At 43.6% G+C, this 27,551-nt stretch overlaps 1 protein-coding gene across 10 annotated transcripts in view; it reads right to left on the reverse strand.

Moving 5' to 3' along the window:
* The window catches only part of plce1 (phospholipase C, epsilon 1), a 49,051-nt gene extending 23,542 nt beyond the window's left edge, over positions 1-25,509 (reverse strand). Inside the window, exons 1-8 of one of the 10 annotated variants that reach the window (XM_029841511.1) lie at positions 25,050-25,505; positions 24,594-24,654; positions 18,484-18,619; positions 17,660-18,388; positions 17,122-17,529; positions 16,797-17,018; positions 4,687-4,871; positions 4,287-4,429 (exon numbers count right to left, since the gene is read on the reverse strand). In XM_029841511.1, the coding sequence (XP_029697371.1) occupies positions 4,287-4,429; positions 4,687-4,871; positions 16,797-17,018; positions 17,122-17,529; positions 17,660-18,253 (1,552 nt within the window). In that variant the 5' untranslated portion in view covers positions 18,254-18,388; positions 18,484-18,619; positions 24,594-24,654; positions 25,050-25,505. Of the gene's footprint in view, positions 1-4,286; positions 4,430-4,686; positions 4,872-16,796; positions 17,019-17,121; positions 17,530-17,659; positions 18,620-24,593; positions 24,655-24,840; positions 25,021-25,049 lie in introns of those variants that run through there. The other 9 variants (XR_003889573.1, XM_029841478.1, XM_029841640.1 and 6 more) reach the window with 9 other exon arrangements.
* Positions 25,510-27,551: the final 2,042 nt, after the last annotated feature.

Genomic DNA, 27,551 nt, shown 5'->3' on the forward strand with positions numbered 1-27,551 from the left:
ATAACTGTGATATGATGGAGTAATCTTTAAATCAAAAGTTTTGTCCCCTCGCTACCAAAGGAAAATTGAACATTCGCACTGCCAACAATCGTGACTGCCAAGCACAGACCCTTGTTGGACATGTGGACTGATGTCAGAAGCTCGTAACAACCCGATGACAACTTCCCCAGCGGAGTATGTAGGGCACCCAAACAGGTGCAACACAAGCATCGTGAGTCAAAGGGCTGGTATGTATTGCTTTGAAATAAATAAATCTGAATGGCAGAAAGCACAAATTTCCCAATCCTGATGAAATGTCCCAAACTTCAGTCATCGCAATCTTGAATAAAACTGCACGGTAATTCGGTTTTTCCAGTTCCATTGCAGAGGCTTGCTGTAAACATCTGCAACTCCCTCCTCTCTCCCAGCATGAATGTGTCTGCTGTTAAATACGCAGGCCGTGGTGCAACTCCCATGCAGAAGATGAAGGAAAGCTAAAAAGTGTGAGGGTTCATAACCCAGATGCTGCATTCACAGAGCAGAACCTACAAATCTCAGTTTGGCTGCTGACTAACAATACTGTTGAATTATTACAGTGACGTCAGAGCTGAAATCACACTTAAGATACACTGGAATTGCACTCATAAATAATATATCTATCCCACCCCCTCATTAGTGGAGAACACTGTCTTAAATACCCAAGAATGGGGTAAGCAAAGTGCTCTTCAATATTTCGCACTGATGTGTACGTGAGACAGGTTAAAGATTGTAAACAAGCAGAGGCAGAAGCAAGAGGTTGAATTAGAAAAAGAATGGATACTGTAACATTCACTACAATGGGGGGGGTCATATCATTTTTTTAAAGTCATTTGGGTTTTTTTAAATATCATGCGAAGGCATCATAACCTCTCACACACATTTTCAGACTAATGCACCACCCTTTATGTATTTAAATAAATGACCATTTAAATTAGATTTACAATGTTCATTTTATCTTTAGATTTGCTAATTTGTACACTTTTGTGATTGCTCTGAAATTAGCAAAATCAGGAAAAAAAACCAACAACACACGGTGCCATGTGCCAAATGTGTGTAGTTGACAACAATCACGGCAGCAACTAAACTACAGCACGGAGTCCAAAACCAAGCTGTTTTGGATAAAATGTACTAGTAAAATTACAAATGAAGACATTAAATGCTGTTTTCTGAATAACGGTCAACGCTACGATTCTCTAGTACCATGTTAGACTGCAACCAACCATTTAAACACCCGCATTTCTAATCTGCACATACACAATGCACACAGCGGCTGGGAGAATATGAGCCAAATAAATGTCTAGACAAGCGAATAAAAGTCTGGTCACCGAGACTCGGCAACAGGAACAGTGACTCACATGTCTGCTACTCACTGATCAGCTTGAAGTCCACTTTGTGCGAGTGCTTCATGGTTGCCAGTTACAGCTGATCACTCTCCGTCCACGCGTCACACAGCGACACTGGATCAGCAGTGCCTGAGGTCCACATGTCAGCCTGTTGACTCCCCCAGCTGCTCCCTCCCTCTCTCTCTCTCTCTCTCTCTCATCCTCTCTCTCTCTTTTTTTGCTCTACAGCTCGCTCCATGTCTTACTGGAACTGTCTCCTGCTCACACTCGATCACTGACGACTGCTCTTTCGTCCCCCTCTACGCTCTCGCTCCCGCTCACCGTCATAGTCACCATAGTTGACTGCCACGCTCTACAGTTGGAGCATGCCGTACACCGACACACACTCGTAAATAATACACTCTTATGCAGAGAGGAAATAAACAAATCCATAGACAAAAGAATAGCAAAATAATGCGAGCTTTCAACTCTATTGCATTTCTAAAAATATACTGTAGAATAAAGTGCTTTGAACTGATGAATTTCCATGATGACTGATTTGATCATTTAACATGATAAAAAAAATCTACACTTTTTAAAATCACTGCAATTTTAGCAGCATAGGTTTTTGTTTATCTCATCTGAGGAACACTACAATGAGCACACGCTATAAACATCTAATAAACATCTAAATCAATAAAGAATAAACTGTGATTGGCTTCTGCACAAATTGCAGCTGAGAAATGACAGCTGTTGTTTTTACCCATCATTTTAATCCTAATTTGATACCTCAGCATAGAAACCCGACTTCAGCACATCTAAGTTGATGATAAATGACTAAAACTGAATCGAATAAATCTAATATTTATTCAATTTTTACACAATATGTTTCCATATTTTCTCATTTTATTAACCATTAAATTGGAAGCAAGTATTCCACCAATAAAGTGATCTTAACTCGAAATGATAAACTTATTATCAGCAAGGCAAGATTGGCCATTTTCAAATTCTTTACAATTGCCAGTCATGATTAAAGGTCATGCTCCAATAGGGTTGCCAAAGAAACCAGTAAACAGTAGATAATATGGAGTGGAACCATTGAGAATAGAAAAACAAAACTCTTTTCCAATAATGCTCTGCTGTAATGAGCAATCGACCAAGCTGGTAAAACATTCCGCCCTTTCCCATCTCTGACCTTTGGATGGCTTTGGCTGAATTTCTCCTCTGATTCTAAAGCAATCATTCATGCTGTCATGCAAGAGCACGTGTTCCCATTCCTATTCCAGGACTGGCTGTGAGGAGTCAAGGTGGCCTCACTGCTGTGGCCGTTACTCACTGATCCTGAAGACAATCTGCAAAACCTGCCGCAATGTTTCTGCGAGGGGCGAAAGGAGCCTGAAGACTAAGAACCTCAGTGAGAACTGAGGTTCTCTTCTTTTGTCGGAGGTTCTCCGCCTGTAAAACAATCACACAGTACATCTTGACCCAGCCTTACCCTGCTGACATTCCTCCAACACTAGTAAAGGCCTGGGTTTACCCTCGCAACAAGACTGTCACATCGACCCCGACTAATGAAAAATATTCCTCTTGACCTGCTGCAAATGCGTCCATTTTTCAGATCATTACCATGGAACCGGCATGCCGAGAACTGTGAACTAAATTCAGTTGGCACGGATTCTGGTCTACAAGAGCTGCGTGAAAATGTTCAAGACTGCTGCCAAATCTTTAGAAACAAATAAATCACATTAATTCTAAACTGACTCACAAAAGCTAGACTGAGGAAAAACTTTTTGTCTGAGAGAATTAGACTAGATTGTTCACTGGAACCAATGAAAGCAGTAACAACACCATAAATGGTAAGAAAGCGATAAATTCTCTAGCCAAACTTGAATCTTATGGCAAACTGTGTCCAAGTTTCAAACTACTGTATTATCTTCAATGGCTTCTGCTGTTTCACTTCACAACCTGCATTATTTGAAAACCTTTGAAATAAACTAAATAATTAAGTACAGATAGTTGAGGTTTTATACTTAAAATCGCTAAAAGTGTGTGAGGCTGCTGTTTGCTCCTGGTTTTGAGTCATTATTATTGTTGTTGGGAGACAGAGCAGACTTCTCGTACAAAGTAACCATTTAAAATGCAGAATTATTCTCTTATAAAATTCCTGGGTCCTGCAGTAGTGAGAGGAACTCTGTGTGTGTGTGTGTGTGTGTTTTTCTAAAAACTTTTCTGCCAAAACTTATAGGCAACCATGTGTACAAATGCCTCGCTCTATTCTGTTTCCTGCAATACCCATTAAAACAGAACACTGTGTCATGTTGGAGATATGTGCGGTGTGTGTGTGTGTGTGTGTGTGTGTGTGTGTCCCTCCTTCATCTTGCCAGAGACAGCCTGTCCCCTGGCCCACTGCCAGTGGAAATTAATGTCATGATCAGCTTACATTTAAGTCAAATGCAACATCATTCTGGAGAAAGTGGACAGACCATTACAAGCTGAGATACTGACTTACCACTCAACTGCCTGCATGCTGGTTGATGTCATGTCAAGCGGGCCAACTGCATTATGTGTGTGCTTGATTCGTTTTTTTAGAGCAGTAAGCTGTGTGAACCTGTTATGTCAGAAGTCTTTCTCTCTTCAGTCTGGCTTTACTGGTATTGTGGGTGGATGTCACGAAAGTGGGGAGAGAAGATGAGACTGCTGGGGACTTACAGAGAAATGTAACAGAGAAAAGGCAACTACCGGCTTTGGTTACGTTTGTGCTCCTACTGACCCAAATGCCACTGTGGATAATAAAACCACGTGGGAAAGACTGGTGGACCACAGGGGAGTGGTGAGAAACTCTTCTTCTCAGAATCAAACACACGAGGCTCCTGCTTCACTGGCTTTTCCTCTTTGCTCTCCTTCATCGTGCCTCGCGTGGCCAAAGACACGGATGAATGTACCCACCTTTCAGCACGACGTGGCTGTTCGAGCCCTGAGGGAAAGAGTAGGGTAACGCAGAGCGGGCACCAAGAGCTGCTATAGCCTCCAGCAGGGCTCCAGTCAGCAGGGAAAACAGCGAAGTCCTCTGGAGGCAAGCACGATAAACCCTGGAGGGTGGAGAGGAAGGGGAAGGGGTGAGATGGACGCTACCCTGGGACTGTACTCTGAACGTGTGTAGTGGGTCAGGGTTTGGGTCCCCGTCCTGTTTCAGTATGTGTCTGCTTTGGAATAAGTTTTACTAAATTATACTTGCAGAAACAAAAAATTTAAAGCACTTCCCTCACACTAGTTAGACCAACTCACCATATGTGCAATGCAATACAAAAACAAAAAGTCTTTAAACTGCATGTAAAGCATTGCTTACCCAGGTGGGTGAGCAGGATGGCAGCGCCACAGTCTGCAGCAGGGGCTCAGGTCCGCTCTGTCAGTGATGGGGGTCTCTGGGCACAGAGACACCCTGAGACACACACATCCAGGACAAGACAACAGCAGCTTTTGGCACGGATGACTCAGAGGATACTGCTTTCTGTTCTGCACATAGTAGGTGACCTGTTAAGTAAACCATGAAGAAGGATGTCAGTTGGTTTCATAACACTGCAGGGGCTCGAGCAGTTAGTTACATTTATATAAATGAACACAGAAGCAGCCTCAATAATTGATCAAAACAACGGTCCATAATTCTAGTTAACCTGCTGTTTTCTTCTTTTTTTTAGACTGTTATAACACATGTGAATTAAAGGTCACGGTCATTTCGTCCTCTGCTGCGATCAAGCACTTTCCTCCTGACAGACATGGAGTCAAAGCGTGAATAGAAATAATAGAAATGCCACTGTGGAGCACAACAGACAGGAAAAAGAGAGATCTGTCACAGAAGAGTCTGCTGAGACGGACAGGCAGAGACAGAGAAAGATGAAGAGCTGGTGGGAGGCAGAAGAGAAAGCAGAGACGTCAGTGTGAGGTTTGAAGTCAATGTTTTGACCTCGCTCACTTTACGCTGCTCTCAGAACAAATCCATGACGGGAAACACTTATCAAAAAATGACCTGGCTAGTCCCACGTTCCTGACCGAATCCAGCAAAAAGATCTCTGAAACTTCTCCATCTCTTACAAAAATGGACAACCAACACAGTGACAGAGTGGGGAGAACTGGTTTGAGTGGGGCTCCGTAATGGCGACAGGATGTAGGTGAAAGCGTATCGATCAGAGATGACGGCACAAATTGTCTTAAAACTCTCCGTAATGACGTGGGCGTCTTGTTCATAAAAAGAGCTGGTGGGCCTAAAATATAGATATATTGCACATGTAATGAAGGTAGTTAAGCCCAGTTTGTTGTCTCAATGGGAGGGGTTTCCTGCACGGGGCACAGACCGAGCTGTTGTCAGATCGGAGCCATCCTGAGGGAAACGGAACGTACCGTGCTGCACGTTCAGTGGGTGAGAGAGTGGAGACACAATCAAGAATATGGGGGGGGCACAACAAAAGAAATAAGAATTATAGAAAGAATTTTAAAAAAAGGAAAAAAAAAAAAAAAAAATATATACATATATATTTATAAATATCACATGTACTGAGGACTGGCTCTGAATGTGAGGAAGATGCTTTAGTTTTGGAGGAGATGTAACAGGTGGCTGATGAAGCAGGACGAGCCGTGCATACAGTTTTAACAGCGTCAAGCTTCAAAGGGAACAGTAGGGAATGTAGTGGCAAGGCTTGGACGTGGAGCAGCTGTCCTCACACACTCCGTGATAGGCAGCTTCGGTGCAGTTTAGGTTACACACACTGTACATGTGGTAAATATGAGAAAATGTTGCCTGTGTGTAGTCTTTGTAATGTGAGGCAGTAATATCAAACGTATGGGGGAGTAATTGCATCTCAGGCCAATTACACAAAGCTAGGTCATCCAATATCAATGATTCCTTCTCGTATGTTCCAGACAGTACCGATCATCCCTGAGCACAACTGGAGGCCCATACAACAACCGCAACAAATATAGCTTGATATATCGTATTACACTTGGTCTGTAGAGGAAATGCTAATGATTTAGCTCAGTCAGGTGGGTCACTGTTGCACTGGCTGTGCTTTTCCTAAAGAAAACACCCCAACTTCAAGATATCCTCCTCTATATGCAGCAGGCATTATTCCTAGGGTTTTTATTGGAGTTCCAATATTCCCCACTGCATGCTCTTATTCTAGTGCAGCAGATTAAACTCTGCTTATCTGGTGAAATCAATTACTTGGTTTTTGGCTACGCAGTGCCAAGAATGAAAAAGTTCACTTTTTTAGGTTTAGGATTCCAACTAAAACTTGAGCTGTGGATTCTACAGTAATCATTTCTCCTGTGACCCTCCACTCGAAACCCAAAATAGAATATACTGTAAAAATACAACAAACAACGATTTCATATTACCAGCAATGAGTTTCACTATTACGTCCCATCAACGCACCATTGGGGAATTTCTCTGCCTGGCAACAGCCATTCTGGGAAAGGATTAGCAAGGGGCACCGCACAGATCTACTGAACTTAGAGCTGGAATTCACACACAGACACACAGATACACACATGTATAAAATCTACACGTGAAAACATTGAGTGAGTCAAGCAAGTATGTGCACGCCGGAGACATACAGCATGGACTGAAAATGCAGACCACTGGAGAGGGTCAGGCTGTCTTCCCGTAATCCACCCACCCACCCACTTAGCTTCTCTTTGATGTCACACACACACACACACACACAAACGCACACTAACTAAAGATGACACCCTCCCCTCATACTATCTCTCCCTGTTACACACTCACTCCCCTTCAATTACTTGGAATAATCTCCAATACTGATAATCAGAGACCAAGATTGTGAATATGTCTGTACTGTAAATTCCATCACTGGCTGCCACTCACACAGACAATGCCACAAATCAAATCTGGTCATGCTATCACAAGGTCACACACACACACACACACAAGTATTCACATGGAAGCAGACCAGCTTGTAAAGGTGTCACTGGCCCCCTGCACACACACACATGGGGGTGCACACACACACACCTGCGTGTGTGCACCTAACTAACCCAAACCCTAACCCTCTCCTAACCCTAACACACACACACACACACACACACACACACACACTCACACCATGAGTGACAGAAACACGGTTTTAAACAAATTCTACTTTTAGAAGCATTATGGAGGGTCAAGGTTTGCTGAGGTTACGGGGGGGGGGGGGGGGGGGGGTCAGTGTTAAACGAACCCTGTTATTCTGGTCTGGGGACTCAGCCGAGGTCAAAAGGAGAGACGTCAGCGCTGCAGCTTATGCATGTAGACTTCTGACATTTGTCAACATGTTGGTTATTTTAGGGCTCCAATGCTCATTTGTAAAACTACCTACTTTTTTGTAAGTCACAAATATTTCTTTCTTTTGTGAGTTAGTACAGCTACAAGCACGAACCAGCAGAAATACAGCATTAGCTTAGAGACATCCACCTTGAAAAATACTGGAAAGACTCTACCATGCACATAAAAAAATGAGAGTTGGAGAAATAGGAGCTGGTTACACCTTCGGATGGATTGTTTATACATGATGTGTGAGCTTGTTCCAGCCTACTAGGCTCCTCATTTTAGTTTCACATTTAGTCCAGGTTATTGGTAAAGCTGAAGATAAGAAGTGAGGTCAAAGCACTGGAAAGAACATGCAAACCTTCCCGCCCAAAACATCATGTTTGAACTCTCAGCGAGCAGCCAGGTATGCGCAGCAGCCCTGGTATCTCAGCACCAAAACCCTCCTAACCCCACCCCCCCCGGGCCGAGGAAAACAAATCAAAAGGTATAAACCAAGCACACCCAAACATGGCAAGCAGATATGCTCCATCTAAAGCTGAATATGGAAAAGAGTGCAAAAGCATGTTGAACCTGCGGTTGCTGGCCTGCGCTTCCACACACACGTGTGATGGGGGTATGCTGGCGGCTGAGTAAACGCTGCTTTCCAGACGCCCTTATGCCGTCCTAGTTCAGCTGCAACCTTTTCTCTTGCAGTACCTATCTCCAAAAGTTATGTTTGCTTTTCTACGGCCCGAGTCTGGACAGCTTCACTGCTGACTGCTCAAAAACGCTATGTTTTAATGCTCACACAAAAATACTCGGGAACATGTAAAATGCTTTCTGGAGTCAGTGCGGCTGAGACGAGAGGAGCCTCGTGTCTGAGCATCTGCTTTGAATAAAAGAGATCACATGACCATGTGGGATAATATACACCGACAAATCCGTCCAGTATTCAAACGCAGTCAAATCGAAAAGTTTTCAGATGTCGGAAATATTCTATTAACAATCGGCTGCAAATCTGTTTGTGATCAATCAAGAGCATTTAGAAATCCCTGAAAATCCCAGGAAAGTCCATCTGCATAGAAACAGCGCATGTGTGTGACAATCAATTATGTAAAAATGTACTTAGATTCTCTGCTGATGACATTTCAAAGGTACAATTTTAAACATGGCGCATAAAGATGCCGAATGCTAAATCAAATTCCGTAAACGTTAAAGCACGCAGACACGGTTTCGGACCTTTGGAAAAACATCATCCCAAGGTCTGAATCTCTATCTGAAAAGGAATTCCAAATAAATGTACACGTTGTTAATGTTGGTGCAGCTGGAGAGAATAGAGCGATAATGCATGATGGGTGAAGGTCACTGGGTAAAAAGAACTAATGAGGATGAACTGCAAAAGAAGACAGACTGAATAAATGTGCAGGAAGCAAAAAAAAAAAAAAGGAAAAACAGATCCATTTGTGCAAAGTTGTTCAGGGCAGGAAGACATATTCTATGAAGACAAAGCAGAAGAGGAGAGAAAAAGATGAAGTGGAGGAGGATGTGGTAACGGACGGTGCAGCAGGAAAGACATTAAATAAGGCGAAGAGAAAAAGCACAGAGAGGCAGAGGAAGAGGGAGGTGGAGGGGGGCTTAAATCAGAATCGCCTGTTGAATTTCACAAGGAGTCGTTTCACTAAAATATCCCAGAGCCGGGCCCATGTCCACAGTTACTGCCTCACACCTTTAGCGAGGTTATGGCATCTGGATCATAATGTGCCCTGGACCCAGAGGTCCACTGTGAACCTGCTGCACCACCACAAAGGTTTGAAAAAGACAATCGCTCACCGATTAGTGGCTGCTGAACAGCCTCTTTTAGAGGAAACCGCAGAAAATGCCCCTTTGACAGCAACAGGTCATTTAGATTCCTGGTGCCAATATGAATTTATAAGAAACACACACTTTATTTCTATATTAACCTTTTTAATTTAGATGTCACATAAGAAAAAACACATAGAATTTTGCTATCTTTTGTTAAATGCCATGTTCTAAAAACCGTGTTTCCGGCTCTAGTTGTGACCAAATCACACTCTCTGCCATGCAGCACGTGGTTGAGACTAAAGAAAATGAGTGTGTTTACTCAAAGATGCAATGCTATTACAGGAAACACCCAGAAGAAGCTAGCTGGGGGAAGGACAACAGAACAAAAACATGACGGAGGAGTTTGAGTCTGGGAGAGGAAAGCAGCGGGGTCACAGCGAGGGCCAAACCAACCTGGAACACATTACCCAGCATTCCCTGTGGGACCGCACCACAGTGCTGCACTTCCCCTATTCTACCCCTACAGTTCTCATGATGTCATACTACAGCGGGCTCTCCTACATAACAGCACACAGCTCTGGTCAGACAGCCCGGAGATAAGCCCGATGAATGTCCATAACTCGTAAAGATTCCATCTGAACCCCTCTGGCACTTGGCCTCGTTAAATACTGTTGCTTGAATACTTTTACAGCTCCATCCCTGCAGTCCAGTGTATTAGGGTGAGAAAACTGCTTCCACACCACTTGATTTGCCTGAATAAATCCCAGAAAAAACAAAATTCCAGTTCAAAACTGAAAACCAGCTCAACCTCGATCTACTTTATCTGAAGCTGAAGAGCGCCGCTGAACTCGGACCTTCAGCGTCTCCATCTCGCCACACATTCACTTTAAGGAAACCCAACAAATCCCCTTTGCTCCAACACTCACCAGAAAGAAATGTAACCCTTCAGTTCAATTCCTCCAAGCTGCAGAACACAATGAATGAAAGAATGGTCCTCAAGTGCAAGCAGAGCTCGTCGTAGTAAACTATTTACTTACTGTATCACACAGGGATATACTGGAGAGAATACAAGAAAAATCATTCCAATCACTCTGAGCCTGTGTATACTTCTACGAGTGAGAGAGGACGCTCGAGTGGAGAGAGAGAGAGAGAGAGGGAGAGAGGGAGCATCAGTGAATGAAAAAGAATGAGGAGGAAAGATACCATGGAAAGTGAAGCCAAGATGAGGGGAGAAAGACACTCAGAGATTGCTTCCAAATACTGAGGTAACCCCCATATTAGGTTATGTCCCATGACAATCCAGCGAGCACAAAAGGAGATCTTATCGGCACACATTTACCACCGAGAAGTTTACAAGGTTTGGATTGATCCTCCACCAGCAGCCTGATGACAAAGCACAAATAAGATCTCTGTGTTTTTACCGGAACCCTAAATAAACCAGCAGGGGTTCAATCAGGGGCCGTGGCCTGGTTCATGTGGGCTTTTAGCCACATCAATACTTTTTAAGTGTTAACTATAAAAAAAGACAGAGCCAAACACGGTTAAAATGGTGACTGTGCAGAGAAGGGCCATCAAATCATTCTCCCTGAAGCCTCAAGCTGTAAGGAACCCAAACTGCCTTTAAAGTGGCCTAATGGCTCAGCTCGAGCCATGTTTTTAGGCCTGGGCAGCCATTAAACCAACACAAACCAAGGAATGGCCAATTGATCCTTGTTATCAGCATGTTTCCATGCCAACTTCTAATCAAAGACCAATCATTTTCTTAGTTGAAGTGATCTTCCTGCTGACCCCTCAGATGCTCCCCCTGCTTTTACATTAGAAGTGATCTGTAAGAGCCTGTCATGGAGGCTCTTGTAAATAAACAGATGTCACTGAGTGTCAGCAGAATGCCGCAAACTCTGAGAACTGTGAATCATGCTGCTCTGAAAAGGAAAACGCTTATTGTATGAGTGAGCAAAGGCATGTTAGCAAAGGTCTGAATCCCTACAGAGGGCTTGATCTTCACTGTCACAGGCTACTACATTGATTGCGTCGCTGCCGTCACATGTGAACCCCTGCTGGCAGCAACACCCATTTCTGCTCCTGAAACAGACACCATCTCCTCAGCGCGCCTCAGCGTTACGCACAGTTTTAGATTACCCCAGACGATTGACAGGGATAATGACAGAACGTGCAAACATCCTCTTTATTTCCACAGAGGTGCTGTCCTCTGGTGGTACCAGAACACCGTCGCAGTCTCCTCCAGGCCACTCTGTCAACTCCTCACCTCAGGGGAAAGACATGTTTCATGTGAAACGTTCATATACAGCAATCCTTTAAAAGTATTTCCATCAAAGAAGTAGGAAGCAATGAAAGGGTTTCTTTTTTGTTATGAACAACAGGAATTACAGGGTTTTCGTCACCCTTTCTCAAATCACTCCTCAGCTGTTTCGGCTGCATTCTCAATTTTAAATACTTATAGGTACAATGGCATCTCTTGTCCAGTAGGGGGCCCCAAAGACTGCTTTTTGGCAGCTCACCGTTACTCCCAAGTTCCACCAGCACAGGTTCATATCTGCGACGTTCACACTGAATAAAGCTGTTCCTGAATGGTGGAACAATCTAAAGCATTTCACATGCATAAATGCCCTCTGGGAGAGCTCCGAATCTGCCGGTCTATTAATTTACAATGGGGGCAGGCTATTTTTTATAATTGTTTAATTGTAACAATGACAAAAACATGACCTACAGCTGCTTTGAGGACAATTGTGTTTCTTTTTATCCAAATCACCCATCTATCCATCCATCTCTCAACAAAGGACAGCGACACCATGACTGGTGAACGAGCAGAAGAGACATATGCTATTTAGTTCTGTGAACAGGGGGGAAAATTGCAGTGGCAAACTGGGTGAAGTAAATATATATATATAAACAAAAACAGATCATCCTAAAATGAGGTTGAAGTATGTGGGATCTGTGTGGAAAATATTTAAAAGGGATGTCAAAAAGAAACTAGTAGGGAGTTTTGATACATCAGGGGTCAAAATTCTCCACTGCTGAATTTTATTTGTGTCTGTTGGGAATTGAACAACCTCTGCTCTGGAGCTGCACTGGGATGGTTCTCCCGGTTGGAGAAGTTGTGTCATTTCCCAACAATACTGCAGCCATGTGAGAGGCCCACAGAGCAAAAACCCACTGGCGTGCAGGTTTTCACACTCCCCTGTCACCCAACAGAAGACAAACAGATGGAATGTGTCACAGAAAAAGATCGAGGTGTAAACAGACGGAGCTGGGAGAGACCAAGGCCTCACAAGCTATCCGAGGGGATGTTATTGATGAAAACAGTGCTCCTCGCACAGGCATGTTTGATATTTACTGTGCTTCTGCCCTCTTTCTGTGCAACTAAGACAAAACACCCCCTCAGAACACACACACACACTAATCTCTAGCTAATCTGCAACACCCAGCTGAGTGAGAGCGACCAGCTCGGCACATTCCTTTGTAGCAGCACAACTCACAGTGAGAGAACATTAGGTTGACTGACAGAGGTTAAATGAGTGTGACATATACAGACGGTAGGGGTAGGGGTGTGTGTGTGTGTGTGTATGAATAAACCACCCATTATGACTAATGTAATGACCTGTTGTTTACCGTGATTACACACACTCTGATTTATTGTGATGAATATGCGATGCTGTGTTGTCTTCTTCCAGATTTAAATGATCGGTGTTCTGCTCCCCTCATACAATTGTTGACCTTCACCCACGTCAGTCATTAATTAATTCCACTGTTCAAGAAGAGTGTAAATATTGCTTAAGGTGATGAAATCACAACAACCCACTCCATGGGCCTTGTTTATGTTTTCTCTGAAGCGTTGCTGATGGCAAATTTCAGCGATGTGACGGCAGAGACAGTGCCGCCAGAGTCTGGGTGACTCGAACCCTGCAGCAGATTTAATCTGCAAGCAATGGATGCCCATAAATGTTTACAATTAAACCTTGCTTTCAATTTAGGATCACCCCTGATAACAGCCCATCTGGATGTGACTTGGGTGAATATAGCACTTGCAATGGAATAAGACAGTGCTAATTAACGCTCTCCATCTTTTTTAGTAGGTAATTTGGCTTCAGCAAATATAATCTCACGACCACCGAGATTAAAACGCTGCTTGTTCCACGTGGAAGTTGTGCCATTACTCCTGCTAAATGTCCGCTGGTTGTATGTGCATGCTCATAAAAAGGTCATTCTGTTTAAACGACTTTTTTAAGGGGTTCCAGTAATGACTCTGGCCAGCACACTGATATCTTGGCTGCAATAAAGAGGGAAATTAATATCCGTTCTTTGGAACATGCACTGCAATATGCTGTTACACTGTTTAGATTTTCAGGGAGTGACACGGGTAAACAAACAGGCACGTGCACTTCATAGGACTTTATAATAAAGCATCATAAACGGACGGGTAAACCAAAATGATTTTATAAAGTGCTTCAAAAATAGCTGCAATCACAATGTACATGTTACAATCTTTTAGTTATATAGAGGAGAGATGACTAAGAACTCAGAGGAAACCATGGATCTTCCCACGGTGGATAATCTTGGAAGTACACAGAATAATTCAGGGAAACTGAAAAAGCACAAAGTGCCCTCAGAGAGCAGACTGTATTCCCATCTGCAGAGACTATTTGAATCCTCAATTATGGAAAACTGGTATATTTATGAGCATCCACCCACAGCCTTCAAACTGGGAGTTATAGCGTCGCCACATTCATCTCTGCTGGTTTTAGAAGATTCAAGGATTCAGCTGCAGTGTAACTAGTGGACACCCGTTAACCAGTAAACAAAGAAATGCTTCTCCAGAAACGGTTAGATGTCTGTTCCAGGGGTGTATGACGGGGCTCCATCAAAGTTGCACCAACGAATGGGAGCAAAACAACGGGTCTAAGTTTCCATTTAACACGTGCACGTTACAGCTGGGTTTTTTTTACACCAACAGAGCAGGAATAGTAGCACCTATTCACCATTCCGCAGATAAAGCCAGAGTATATTTTCATTGTGATTGCTGGAACCTTAGTGTAACGTCTGCTGGTGACTTATGGAATCGATGAATAATTCCAGGAATAATTCAGGTCATTCACGCAGCCCTTCAGGTAAACCTGTGAGAATAACTCTAAAATAAAGCAGCTGTTGTTGACCATGGCTTTTCTCCTTTTTTTGGTATGTGTTTCTTTTCACTGTTAAACTCTAACATTCTCTGTTTTACCCTCCTCTGCTTCCCATTTACTGTTGCCCTCCTCCAATCCCACCTTGATATAATCTTGTGTTTTTGGGCTCATTAGCTGTAGCAATAAACGCAGGGGCCACGGCATACCTGCAGAAAACTCCTCTCAGAGCCAGTAATGAAGGGATTTCAGGCTCATGAATCAGGTTCCTGTTTAAAATATGGCTGTGTGTCAAAAAACACGCGGGAGTGGACAACACAATTCTGATTTATACTGTTCGCTCGTTCAAGGACATATCTGTTTGCCAGCAGGGTTCTGGGACCAGAACAAGGTCATTGACGCCAGCATCACTGCACTGTAGTACTCACTCTGTAGCTGGGCCATTTTCTTACATTTCAAAATTCCATGGGTCAGTGAATTTCAGTATTCCCCTATGAATCAATCAGCCGCGCCTGTTGCTTATTCTATAAGATGCTTTCCTTTTTTAATGCATGTGCTGGTGTCAGTCAATGACCACAGAGTTTAGTAAAGTCATATCTCTCTTTGTGGTGTTAGCCACTACAGTGGAAATACGTTACCGCGCATCCACATATTTCCAAGGCTTCCATTTGCAGTGGGCCGTGTTCCCACATTTTTCATAGTGCTTTTATTAGCCAGTTGACAGCACTGCTGCAGCTCGCTGCTGCTCACTGAGTTTCTCTGATGACCTTGCAGGAGTAGCTCAGATGGTGTTTTGACAAGGAAAGTCCTGGCAACACCCCCATTTTCAATAGGCTCATTATTAAAGCAGTTGGGCCTGGACCTATCCCAGCCCATATACAACGACCACAGAGGACTCGTAAAAACACTTTGGCAAAGTAAGAAACCACATTGCAGCGTGCACACGAGTGTGAGCGTGTGAGCGAGGGGATCAGGCCCCTGTCCACGTGACAAAATGTAGACAGTACTTGTCTCTGCTGTGGCTGTACAAGCATATTAAAACAGAGGATCGCATCAATGCATATTGTGTTCTTATACACATAGATTACGGAGTGCACTCGTCTATGGAGATGAGGCACAAACAGCCAGAAAAGCCTCATATTTCAGATAATAGATCCCTGAGCCAGAGCTGGAATTAGCTGAGAAGTAAAGACAAGTATAGTAGATTATTTGACATGAAAACAGCACAATTTGGTCTTCAAGCACTGTGGGTTTTGTTCCCAGACATTTCAAGTTCTAAAGAAGGCTGATGAAAGAATTACGGATGCCAAGGATGAACAGTTGCTGCAAGACGTTTTCATGTTGGGAAACACATTCTCTAACTTGGAAACTGAGTTATAACAGAGCACCGTTGTCCTGACTTTTTCCCTCTGCTCTCTAACTTTCACACTTGCCAATTTACCATCTTTCCACTCTGAAGGTCCATAGCTTTCATACAGATGCCAGTTCTGCTCAGGCCATTTACACATGCACACACACACACTTGTACTTCTGTCTTTGTGAGGACTTTCATTGAAATAGTACATTACCCAGCTGCTTATCCTAACCATCACTATTAAGCTCAACCCTTGCCCTAAAGCTAACCTTACCCGAAACCTCATTCTAACCTCAACCTTCAAACCACGTCTTTACCCCTAAACAGTCCTTTGAAGTTGTGAGAAGAAAAGGAAATGTCCTCACCTCCCAAAAATGTCCTCACTTTGCTAGTAGAATGTGGATTTTGGCACTCAATATGGCGCAAGTACAAAAGCACACACACACACACACACACACACTCACTCACTTCCTCTAAAATAAAGTAATAAAGCAAAATGAAAAAAAAAGCCGAAGTAAAAAGACAAAAAAAAATCTGTGGCAAGACCTTCTAACAAAGAGCCCTTGTATGTGTCTGTGTGTGTGTGTGTGTGTACATGGCTCTGTGTGTGTGTGTGTGTGTGTGTGTGTGTGTTGTGGGGGTGGGGGGGCTGTCAATCTTGAAACCTTATCTTCAAATAAATAATCAGTCTCTAAGAAATGCACTTTTAATCCAACAGCAGAACGGCAGAAGCCCTGAATCGTGCCCCAGTGAACTGTAACCCCGATCAGGCCACAGCAGCGATAATTCACCGCTAGCTGCTGTGTCACCTGTGGAGTTTTACAGCCGATGCTGCGGCGTGCGTGTCAGTGTTCTACTCTTACCATTTGGTCCATGATTCCAGGCCAGACCAGACGCTGCATTTCCCTGCAGACTCTGAATTCATCTTTCTTTCTTCGGCCACACATCAGGATTGGTCCTATCTCCTTCTTAGTGGGCCGCCAGTTTCTATAAGTGCCCACCGACTTCCAGACCTCCTCTGATATGTGTCCTGAGGGCAGCGCTCGGACAATCGCTCTTGTCCCAGTACACACTGATTTAGTCATCTATAGAAAGAACACAATGACAGCTCAACATGTTTCTCCAGAAAGAGACATTCCGCCACATTTTAATGGAATTTTGCACGTCAGCAGACGGGTCGGCTGATACCTTTTGATTATTTTTGTAGAAGCGCCTCACCAGGACAGTGGAGCGTTCTTTACGGTTCCTAATGAACTCTGTGTGGTCTAACAGTTCCTCCCCGTCCCCGTCCCCGTCCCCGTCGCTGCCGCTGCCGCTGCTGTCCTCGCTGCAGTCTCTGCTCCCCGGTGAGGATGACAGCCCGCTCCTCCCAGTGGTGATTACAGTTTGCAGCGATGCCCTCCGTGGGAATAATTTCTGGAGGGAGTGTTTGTTAACCCTGGGCCTTCGGTTGAGCCTCTCCAAACTGGAGTAGCCATCTTTGCTGCGGTATCGTTGGAAGTGGCCTTCTCGATGGCGCTGCTGATGGTTAAGAAGGGGGGAGTTACAAGGAGATGACACTGAAGAGTTCGGTTCGCTGGCTGAAGCGCAGGATGTCTGGTGGCGGAAATAATGGAAACCTGATTAACACGCGAAAGCGTTTCCATCTACAGCACAATCACAGACGAGAGAACACGTAATGCAAGCTTTCTGTAATGCTCATTTAATGCAGCTGCATATAAATTACCTTATGGAAAGCCATCATGGACACGGGCAAGCTGCTGCGTCGGCCACGTCGCTGTTTTTGCTGCGTGGGGCTGGAGCCGAAGCAAGGGCTGTGCACAGGGCTCAGATGACTGGATGTGTGGCTCAGGCAACAGTCGATATTTGGGATCATTTGAGGGGTAGACATAGTAGAGGAGCAGTGGCTGCTGCCAGTTCTGTTTCTGTCTGCTTGGCCACCCTCTCCTGGACTGTCCAGCTGGCACGGTGTTCCCTCTGAACTTATCAGAGGAACCACATTGGCTATTCCGTCAGTACCAGTTGAGAGCTCTTGATAAGGTTCCTCACAGCCCCCTGAGCTGCGGTCTAAACAGGCGTTTGAAAGGGCCTCATTTGGGATGAGCCCTTTCTCACCGTCACAGGGCAACTTCCTGTAAAAGATCAGCGGTGGGCTGCTCCGCTGATTTGAATTCCACAGCTGATCATAGTATCGCTGTAATTCTTGGTTGGCGTTGGTATTTCTGACCTCCCTGGTGGGTTTGCTGCTACTCGATGGAGCCGTGCTGCACCGATCCACGACTGCAGCTTCAGCTGGGGTCTGACTAGCTTTTGTTGACATTGTGTCCTTCCAAGAGTGTCCTTTTTTTTGCAACTTGGAAGAAAAACTGATGCTGCCTGAACGGGTGCATATAATTTTTTCCCCCCCAGGAATAAATAAATAATAAATTCAGCTTCCACTGACCTCTTAAGTGTCCTAGACAGAACATGCACACAGAGTATGTTGTGAGTGAGTGTGTTGTGGAAACAGAAGCTTATGCAGCTGAACAAACGGGCAGATAAAGAACCCACGGAGGTGGCCCTGGAGGATTGAGGAATTTCCTTGATAATATGCTTCACAGTCCCAGCTTACAAGGCCGTGTGTGTGTCTGCAGCAGCAGCTCCAATCTGTCCTGACATGTGTCTTCTTGTTATTCACTTGCAGGCCCTGAGAGACAGAAACAGAGAGGGAACAGTTCAGTACGTTTTCATAAATTAAATGAGCTATCCTCAAAATTCAACGATGGCGTCCCGTCGGAATTCGGTCTTTGTCCCAGTTTACAAAAGCAGCAACAGAAAGGTGGACAATGTACAGCTTTTTTCATCGCATGCGTAATATACGCGTTAGTTACTGTGCAGATAAGATGCGTGCTATCCCTGTGACTCTTGGGTGTCTTTTTTCCGGGGTCATACGCCATACGCTTAAGGTTAAAGTCCGAGAAAACTGACTTCCAGTCGCATCATTTGGGTGTCTCAATTGGATCAGGAGGACTCCGATGTTAGTTGGACTATTGCATTTACATGTACTCCAGCTGTTCCGTTACAGCTGGATTAAGGCAATGATTCAATTTTTTTCAAGGATCATGTAAACATGTTGACTGGTCTGCCTGGTTCTCATGATTCATTTATGTGTTTTGAGCTGTAAATTATAACTAGAAGACATAGAGGGTAAAAGGTCAAGACTGTTAAGTGGACCAAAACAGAAACTGACATTTTTAGTAAACTTGGAGCATTTCCAGTTTTCTAGGTTCCGTCTATGCTCTCCTCTGTCATTACGTTCTTATCTAGATCTAAAAAAAAAATAAAAAATCACTGCAGACTGTGAGACATTGTGACAAAAACAACTGGAACAATTTTTCGAGCAGGAAGGAAAAACACACATTTCACACCCTTCAAAACAATCCCATGATGGAGCTCTAAGAATAAAGCTCGACACAGCAGTTTTTGGAATAGAAGCATTTTGATTAATTCAATAAAGTTGAATATTAGATCGCGTAACTGTCTTTCTTCACAACCCTCTCTAAAAACTGAAATATGGGAACAGCTTTCACATTAACCTGTCGGCCTGGTTAGCAGACCTATTAGTCTTTCGGATTCTAGCAGGTCATTTTTTTGGTCCACAATTTCTCTAAGCTGACAAAAGCCCAAGTTACAAGTATTTATTTGAAAGGTGCCAACAGAGGGTGGACTTTCTAAACTGTTACTGGAAATGATAACCATGTCCCGAGTTCATACTCAGGTGAACATATCCGTCCAACTGGATGAAGGCTATGTGACTTTAAAAGCTTTAAGAGGCACCTAAAAACCTGTATGTGGTTGAAATGAAACACGTGCAGCATTTGTGTGCAACAGAGATTCTCCATTTGTATACAAAGTATTACATGGTTATGAATGGAGGTTTTATTTTCCTCTTACAGTTGCCATTGTCATTCAGGGTATTGCTCAATTCCACCACATGGTGATCTAATAGATCTGAGAGAAAGCAGACGTTAAACACTTGTCTTCCTTATCCATAATAGTTCATCTCTTTCCTTTGGAAAGCACGACGAAGATGAGGTTCCCAGTTTGTGCCAGAACTGCCAGAAGAGTTTCAGAAACCTTTAGTAAAACTCAGGAGAAGCCAAAAACCTAGACACCAAGCCAGAAATGACTTTTTGTACACACTTATGACCCCGCACTGAACACTGCTGACAGTGAGAGCAGTGCAGCAGCCTTGAAAGGGTTTTGTCATTTTCCTGAACTGAAAAAAAAGTCAGGTTGGTATTTGGTTCTGCCACACACACTCATTGTGCCCCCCCCTTTGTACAGCCTTTAACTATAAGGCACGCATTTAATCTACTTACCATCATAAAAATTCTCATTATTAAAGAACGCAAACACAGACAAATGAAAAATCAACGGCAACGTGACACTAAATGGTTTATTATACTCATATTTAAATTAAAAATAGATGTTTTCAGACTAAACAATTTGATATTACTTGTTACTTGTACTTGGGGAATACAGTATTAAGCTACAACTACATGCACACACACACTCTCACACACACACACACACACACACACACACCCTGGTCATACAGCAGAGTACTGGCAGGACTTTAGTGTCGGTGAAATCTGGGGAGAGCAAAAACACAATAGAGTAGGTGTTTGCACTTGAATTGACTTTCCACTTCTACCCATTAAACAAAAATGGATCGCTCTGACTGAAACACAAAGCAGAATTCTGCTCGTTCTCCCACCAATAATCTTGCACATTTGCTTCACAGCATACAGGCAACACACTCATGACCAAAGCAAAGAGAATCAGTGCAGACTATATGGAAATAATGGTCTTTGTTATTAAAAACACCTCACGCCAACTGTCTCAGCTGCACTCAACTAACAGGTCCAACCACATTTAAGGGCAGTGTTAAAGGTGCAGCAAAGAACCCTTCAGCATTGTTGATATAGCTTCCAAGATCTCTGTCAGTCCTGCATGGCTGATTCATCTCTTTTATCACAATAAAGCTGCATCAATAGTCCCATTTGTGCCCTGCTCCATCCAATGATTACATTTTTATTGGTATTTTGTGAAATGAACAGACAAAGGCTTTCATTTGACCTGCTTGTAGATGCCTGCATTATTGTTTCCAAATGACAAATCAAGTCTTGCAAGAAAGAATGCTGAATATCAACTTGTTCCTGAACCTGAGCAACTACACATGGCCAGAAACAGCGGAATAAATCAATGACAGATGTTTTGCAATATTAACATGGAAAGTACCAACACTCTTCTGCGTTAAATCCACAGGTATGTTTCATACTGTCAAACCTACACAGACTCATTAAGGCCCATGTCATTTAAGGACACCGGGGGTTGAAGCTCTGCAATTATAGATCAGAGGGGCATTAATGGCATAGCTCAGGCAAGGCACGTGCCTGGGGGTGATAAACAGCTGTGTTTGCCATAGGCCAATATAAAAACACTCCAATATTACTAGCAGGGTAGTATTACACAAAAATGGAAATGTGTGTTATCAACTGGAACCCGAACATGTGAAAAAGAGCTTGAGAGCTCTTATTGTCACCAAAAAGAGCGACATCCATGAACACTGCCCTCAAGTTATCAAATTAACTGTAACAATGAAAGTATAGCTCTTCCAAGCTCAATCTCAAGCTTGGGAACTAACCCCCCACCCCCCCTCCGTGCACATATACCCCAAAACCAGGTCAGAGTGCACTGATCAAGAAACCCTTCCATCACTTCTACTTGACTCGCTGAGTCTCATTGTTAGCTTGTAAGTATGTCCTTATAACATCAGCCATCTAACATGTAATAATACCTACAACATGGTTTTGTTTCTGATCTTACAGCCTCTGTCAGGGTCCACATTTGGAAGTATCAGGACACTGAAGCAGACTGTTGTTGCATCATGGGACAACAAATCGTTTTTGCACTTTGTCTTTAACAAACTGCATGAAGCCGTGCTGTTGTGAGTCAACATTTGTCCAAAGACAGCAAAAAAAAAAGAAAAAAAAGCGGGAAATACCAGGAGATTGGCTGTAGACCTTCCCCTCTGAAGTTGGATCAAGGTCGGCATCAGCCAAGTAAGCAAGAACCCCCCCACCCACGTCAGCTCATCATTACCGATACACCATGTGGCACAGCTGCTTACAAGCTGAGACACTCCCCCAGTTATTAAACAGGACAATCCCAATACTGAACCCATTGTGTTTGGCCTCAGTGGGTGTCCACTGAAATGGGACAATAATGCGTAATGAGTTTGGGTCTCTGGAAGAGAACACACTCTGGACCTTTATTCCCTCGAAAGGGGCAGTCTTTGCTCTCACATAAAAGACTTTTTCTAATGTTCATTCATGAGGGATTATTTCACAACACATCCAAGTGATGACTCACAGTTTGGTATGTGATTAGGGCTCAGCACAGGAGAGCAGAGGAAGAGGTGCTAACCTCAGCAGACAGGGGCTCCTACAGCACTGATGATGCAGTGTTAACCTGTGAAGCTAGCTTTGAAGTTGGACCCAAAATATGCCATTAATAACCTGGTTCAGCTCAACTGGAGTCAGCTAGCAGCATGACAGGCCGGTCAAAGGAAGAAGCAGCTTTCCCGGGGCTTCAGGGCCACAGACCGAAAAAAAACTTGCAGCATGTGAAAACAACAGTGTCAGTGATCGGGTCGGATCGTGTTTTCATTCAGGATTTTTCAGTGGCATTAAAACTTGTGCTATACGGGTGACAGATTTGAAGTGCAGCACAATGTGGCTAATGCCAACACCCAGACCCCAAAATCTCTGCAATGTTCCCTTAAATGTTAACAACCCCCCCACCTCCCCTCTCCATTTAACACAGAGGGCCAGAGAAGAAAAGACCCATCATATGACCACAATAGGATCGCATTCTTTCAGTTGGACCAAGCTGAAGAGAAAGTGACGTAGACCAGCTGCTGATAGTGCTTCTATCCATGACTTTAATCATTAGGAAGGGTGCTCACACTGGCCTGCACCACCTGTGTCTGAGGTCCGACTTTAAACTCAGGTGGTTGAAAAATAATGGAAAAGTGCATCCAGTCAAATTTCAGAGGAAAAGGCTCTGAATGGAAGCTGCACTTTATCCAGACAAGCAGAACCCTCAACCCTTGCACCACATTAGTCTTCAAGTAAAGGGAGGGAGTAGTATTAAATATTCTGGGTCGGCATCCAAAATGAGTCATGTGGCCATTTCTAGTGGGTCCCCGCATGACAACATTTTATATTAGTAATGGTCACGTAACGGTGCCAAACGACAATGGTTTCTAAGATTAAAAGGTTTTAGAAGCCACATTATGGCCCCCGAGACCACAGTTTTTTAATGAAGAGTGGCAGCTGGTTCATCTAAGGAGGCAACGTGGGCCTACACACCCTGGAAAGATTTATAAAACCAATCAGCTGCCAGGAGTGATCACACTAAATTCATATCTTAGATTCAGGAGGGGTTTTACCAGGAGAGCTCCTAAATGCTCCAACAGTGTGAGCAGAGAAAAGGTCCAGCCCAGTGCGAGGCTCAATTCACAGTTTGAAACCCAGAAATAAGTGGAAACGCTGCAGGGCTCACAGAAAGGCACATGCAGGCGCAGTGCAATGGTTTAATATCGTAACATTTATTTCTTTAAGGGTGTGACATTTTGCCTGAAAAATTCTTAAGCGTTATGCAAATATAATCAAATCTCCTGATTTTATGGTTGAAATAGCAAATGTTGAATGTCTGGACAAAAGCCTGCCTGAAGACAGAAGTGTTTAAACTTCTGTATCATGGATTATTAATTGTATTATTAATGAAGGAAATAAAAGCACGCAGATATGAAACAAGGTCACATAGAAAAGATGGACAGATACAGGGTAATTCAAGAAAAAGGTAAAAAAAAACCACAACAATGCAATGTACAAACACAGGCGAGAAAACGAGATATGAGTGGATGTGACTATGGCAGACAGAATCTGATAATTACTAAAGAATAAAAAGGAAGGTTTCCTTTCAGTTTCAACCATTTCTGCCTCAGTAAGACAGCAGAGCAGCTGGGTTCACTAAGAACTGTTGAAACACAACAGAGTGTTCATGCAAAGGACCTGGAGAACATATGGCTTTGATTAGAGTGCAGGGGAGACAGGGAAGAGAGAGAGAGCGTGTGTGTGTGTGCACGTGCTGTGAGTGCACATGCATGTTCTGACTAACCAAGACCAAAAAGAATGATTCAGATGAGGGAGAGGAGGGTTCAACTTGAAAGACAGAACTCTGCGCCAGTATCGGAGAACCTGTCGCCAACAGAGAGGAGGATCTGGGACCATATCCCACTTTGAGGACGGTGGTGTGATGATACCTGTCGCTCAGCTTAATACAACATGTTGCAACTGAGTCCAACCAGCCGTCCTGAAAGGTGTGCAGGCAGACCTGTGAACATACGGCTCCGTCTCGCTGCATAGTTACAGTAAACACTCTTTTCAGTGGGATCATGCTGACAGCAGGCACCACATACTGTAAAGCAAAGCTGCACATATTCCAGAAACAGTGCTATTAAATCACATGCGAAACGGATTATTTGGTCAACTTCGATCTGACTAAATTGTCTCTGTTTACTCCACGTGGACTCAATAAATATGTATTACCTTTGACAACAGGGGGAAATCTCAGTGGGATGCCTGATGGATCCCCTGTGGAAATGGTGATCTGCCATGGCAAAGAAACAAACACACACGCGTTTAAAATGCATGTAAGTGTTCTCGCCTAAAGCAAAAGTTAAGGAACCTTAAATGAAATGTCTTTCACAGAGATTAAACTTGCACCAATGCCTCTCGAAACATGCAAACAAACCAAACAAAACAATGACCGAGTGACGCTTCATTTAAAACGTACCCCCGAAAAACCAACTTGGCGAGAATGTTCAGGCAGCAGATTCCAGGGGATGAGGTTGGTATTTTGAAGTTTCGCCCGAAATGAGTCAAGTAAGTTAACAACCAAATGTGTGGAACCGCTACTGCACTCGCTCCGCAACCCGGTGAAAGGTGTCTAAACCGGGACTGCCTGACCCCAAATCTGACACTTGGGACGGTACAAAAACTTACCAGCCAGGACTCCGATATCCAGTTAGTATCTAGTGGAAGGCTCCAAAGTGGCTAAAAAACGCATGTGTGCACTGACTTGGACTCTCTGATGATGGAGCAGCCCGCGTCGCGGTGGGAAACCACTCACTTGCATGATGCCTTCAGGAGCTCCTCGGAAAATAAAACACTCCACAAGTTCAAAGTCATAACTCACAAGTAGTAGTTTTTAGGAGTGTGTTTCTAAATTAGATTGTTGAAGCGTTTGGCAAACAAAATCTCTTGTTTCCATATTTTTTGTATTAATGTCCTAAAAGGCAGAAGCAACACACGCTTTCTTTTCTCACAGTGGACAAAAAATCCGGAACCTTGGAAGACAGGTGTTGACAAGTGTAGACTTTGTGGGGAGAAAAAAACAAAAAGTAGACTTGTTTTTTGTTTGTTTGTTTGTTCGTTCGTTTTTGAATTTGGCCACAGTGCCGTTAGAACTACAAACTTCCAATCAGGACAACTAATTTTACCCACCTGCCGTAAACGAAGCAGCTCAGCAGCCAAATGAGCCGTGGACAGGAGGACAATAACTGCGACCTGTGTGTGTGTGTGTGTGTGTGTGTGTGTGTGTGTGTGTGTGTGTGTGTGTGTGCGTGTGTGCGTGCGTGCGTGCGTGTGCGTGTGTGTGTGTGTGTCACCACGTTGGAATGTCTGTCTACATGTCTGCACCATGCGCAGCCAGTTCCAAGCTTTGCCTATATGTGCACAACTGTGTCCTTTAGTAATAGCTATCAAGTGCAGACTATCTGTTTAATGATATTTGGCTGTGTCTAATCCAAATATGCTCCCAAATCACAAATATACTCACAATCTTGTTTGTAGATGTGCACCAGCATCCCAAACACCTAAAGAACGTGTTTATGAGATCCCCATTTCCTCCTCTCAGCCTATATTACAGGGTTTTATTCCAACCTGGAAACTTGAGGGATTATTTTCCAATTCCCTCCCGTTCTGTTGATGGGAAGTATTATGCCATCCAACAGGAATGTGCAAGCCTTCCATTCCTCCAACTCTTCTCTGGAGTGTGTAAACCTTGGGGAGTCCCCAGCTTGGAGACAATGAAAAAGAACACTATTATGACTCACATTTATTTTGCATTTTATGTTGTACTCTGCACTCCCAGGGACATCCTCAGTTCTTGTCTCATATGTTTTAGAAAAAAGCAGCCACGGGCGCATCATAGAGTCATCACAACAACCCTTGATGAGCATCAGGGTGAACTTGTTTTAAACGTATTTTACTGATAGTTGCAACATCCTTTTTTCCAGTCCAATATATAATCTTAGACAATGTTGGAAATCTGTCCTGTTGAGAATACGAAGTGAAGGTACCTCTCGGAAACGTCTAAAGACCGGCAGGGTAATATATTGTTGTATCATTTCTGCCCTCTGCCGGCGGGTTATGATCATTACATGTCTTGCGCGGTAGAATTACGTCATAGTATTTCAGATTTTCTTGTTATCTTAAGCGATGCCTAAGTCATTAAGTTAATCACTGTAGTAGGTAATCTTTATAGTATATTGACCATAACAAACATGACTGCAACATTATGTTGCAAAACACGTAGATGATTTGTAGGATAGCAAGAGCTTCTCAAGTCAAGAGATAAAAACAGCATACATTTAAAATAAAAAGATACAATTCTAAAAAGAGTCTGAACGGACAACTGTAAGATCAGGGCCAGAATATGGACAGAATGTGTCATACTTAGCCTTTACTGCATTCATTTAACAAAACCACAGTAGTAAAGAATGGGCCCCTGAGGTACCCCTCATGTTTCAGAGCACAGGAGAATGTTATAAAATCTTTACTGGACACATTAAAAGCACACCCAGATATGCATTACACTTCAAATCCCACATCATTTCCTCATCTGCTTAATTAAAATGAGGCTGTAAGTAAAGCTGGGATTAAAATGATGGAAAATGTTTATTAATTAGTTGCAAAACACTGGTTATTGTTGCTTAATAACAGATGAAACACTATGCGTAATAATCTTTATTGTGGCAAGATGTGGCAGGAATTGTGACACAGCTAAACAGCTGGCGCCTTGTACTGTTTACAAAAGGGGTTTAGGGAGTAAACAAAGGAGACAAATAACCTGCATGCATACAACCAACACAATCCACTTCACCAGGTGCTGCTCTGAGCACCAGCTACCTGACTCAGTGATTTGCAAAAGAGGACATGGCTCGCTTCATACAATCGCCCCCTATTGAGTGATTAGCAGAGCCGGTCTAACACAGGGGGATTTGTACTAATGTCTGTGTGTGTGTGTGTGTGTGTGGGGGGGGGGGGGGGGGGGGGTTCGGAGCAGATTTGGGGGGTTTCAGGGCATAGCTTGACAAATGCAGAGAGTAAGAAGCAGAGCTGGGCGTAACAGAGGGGTTGTGACTATAATGCATGTATGGATAATACCAAAAAGAGCTGTTTCAAGGGGAAAAGCTTTCTTCAGAAGAAGACGCAAACAGACTG

Source organism: Takifugu rubripes, chromosome 1, assembly GCF_901000725.2.
Source record: "Takifugu rubripes chromosome 1, fTakRub1.2, whole genome shotgun sequence".
NCBI classification, from domain to species: domain Eukaryota; kingdom Metazoa; phylum Chordata; class Actinopteri; order Tetraodontiformes; family Tetraodontidae; genus Takifugu; species Takifugu rubripes.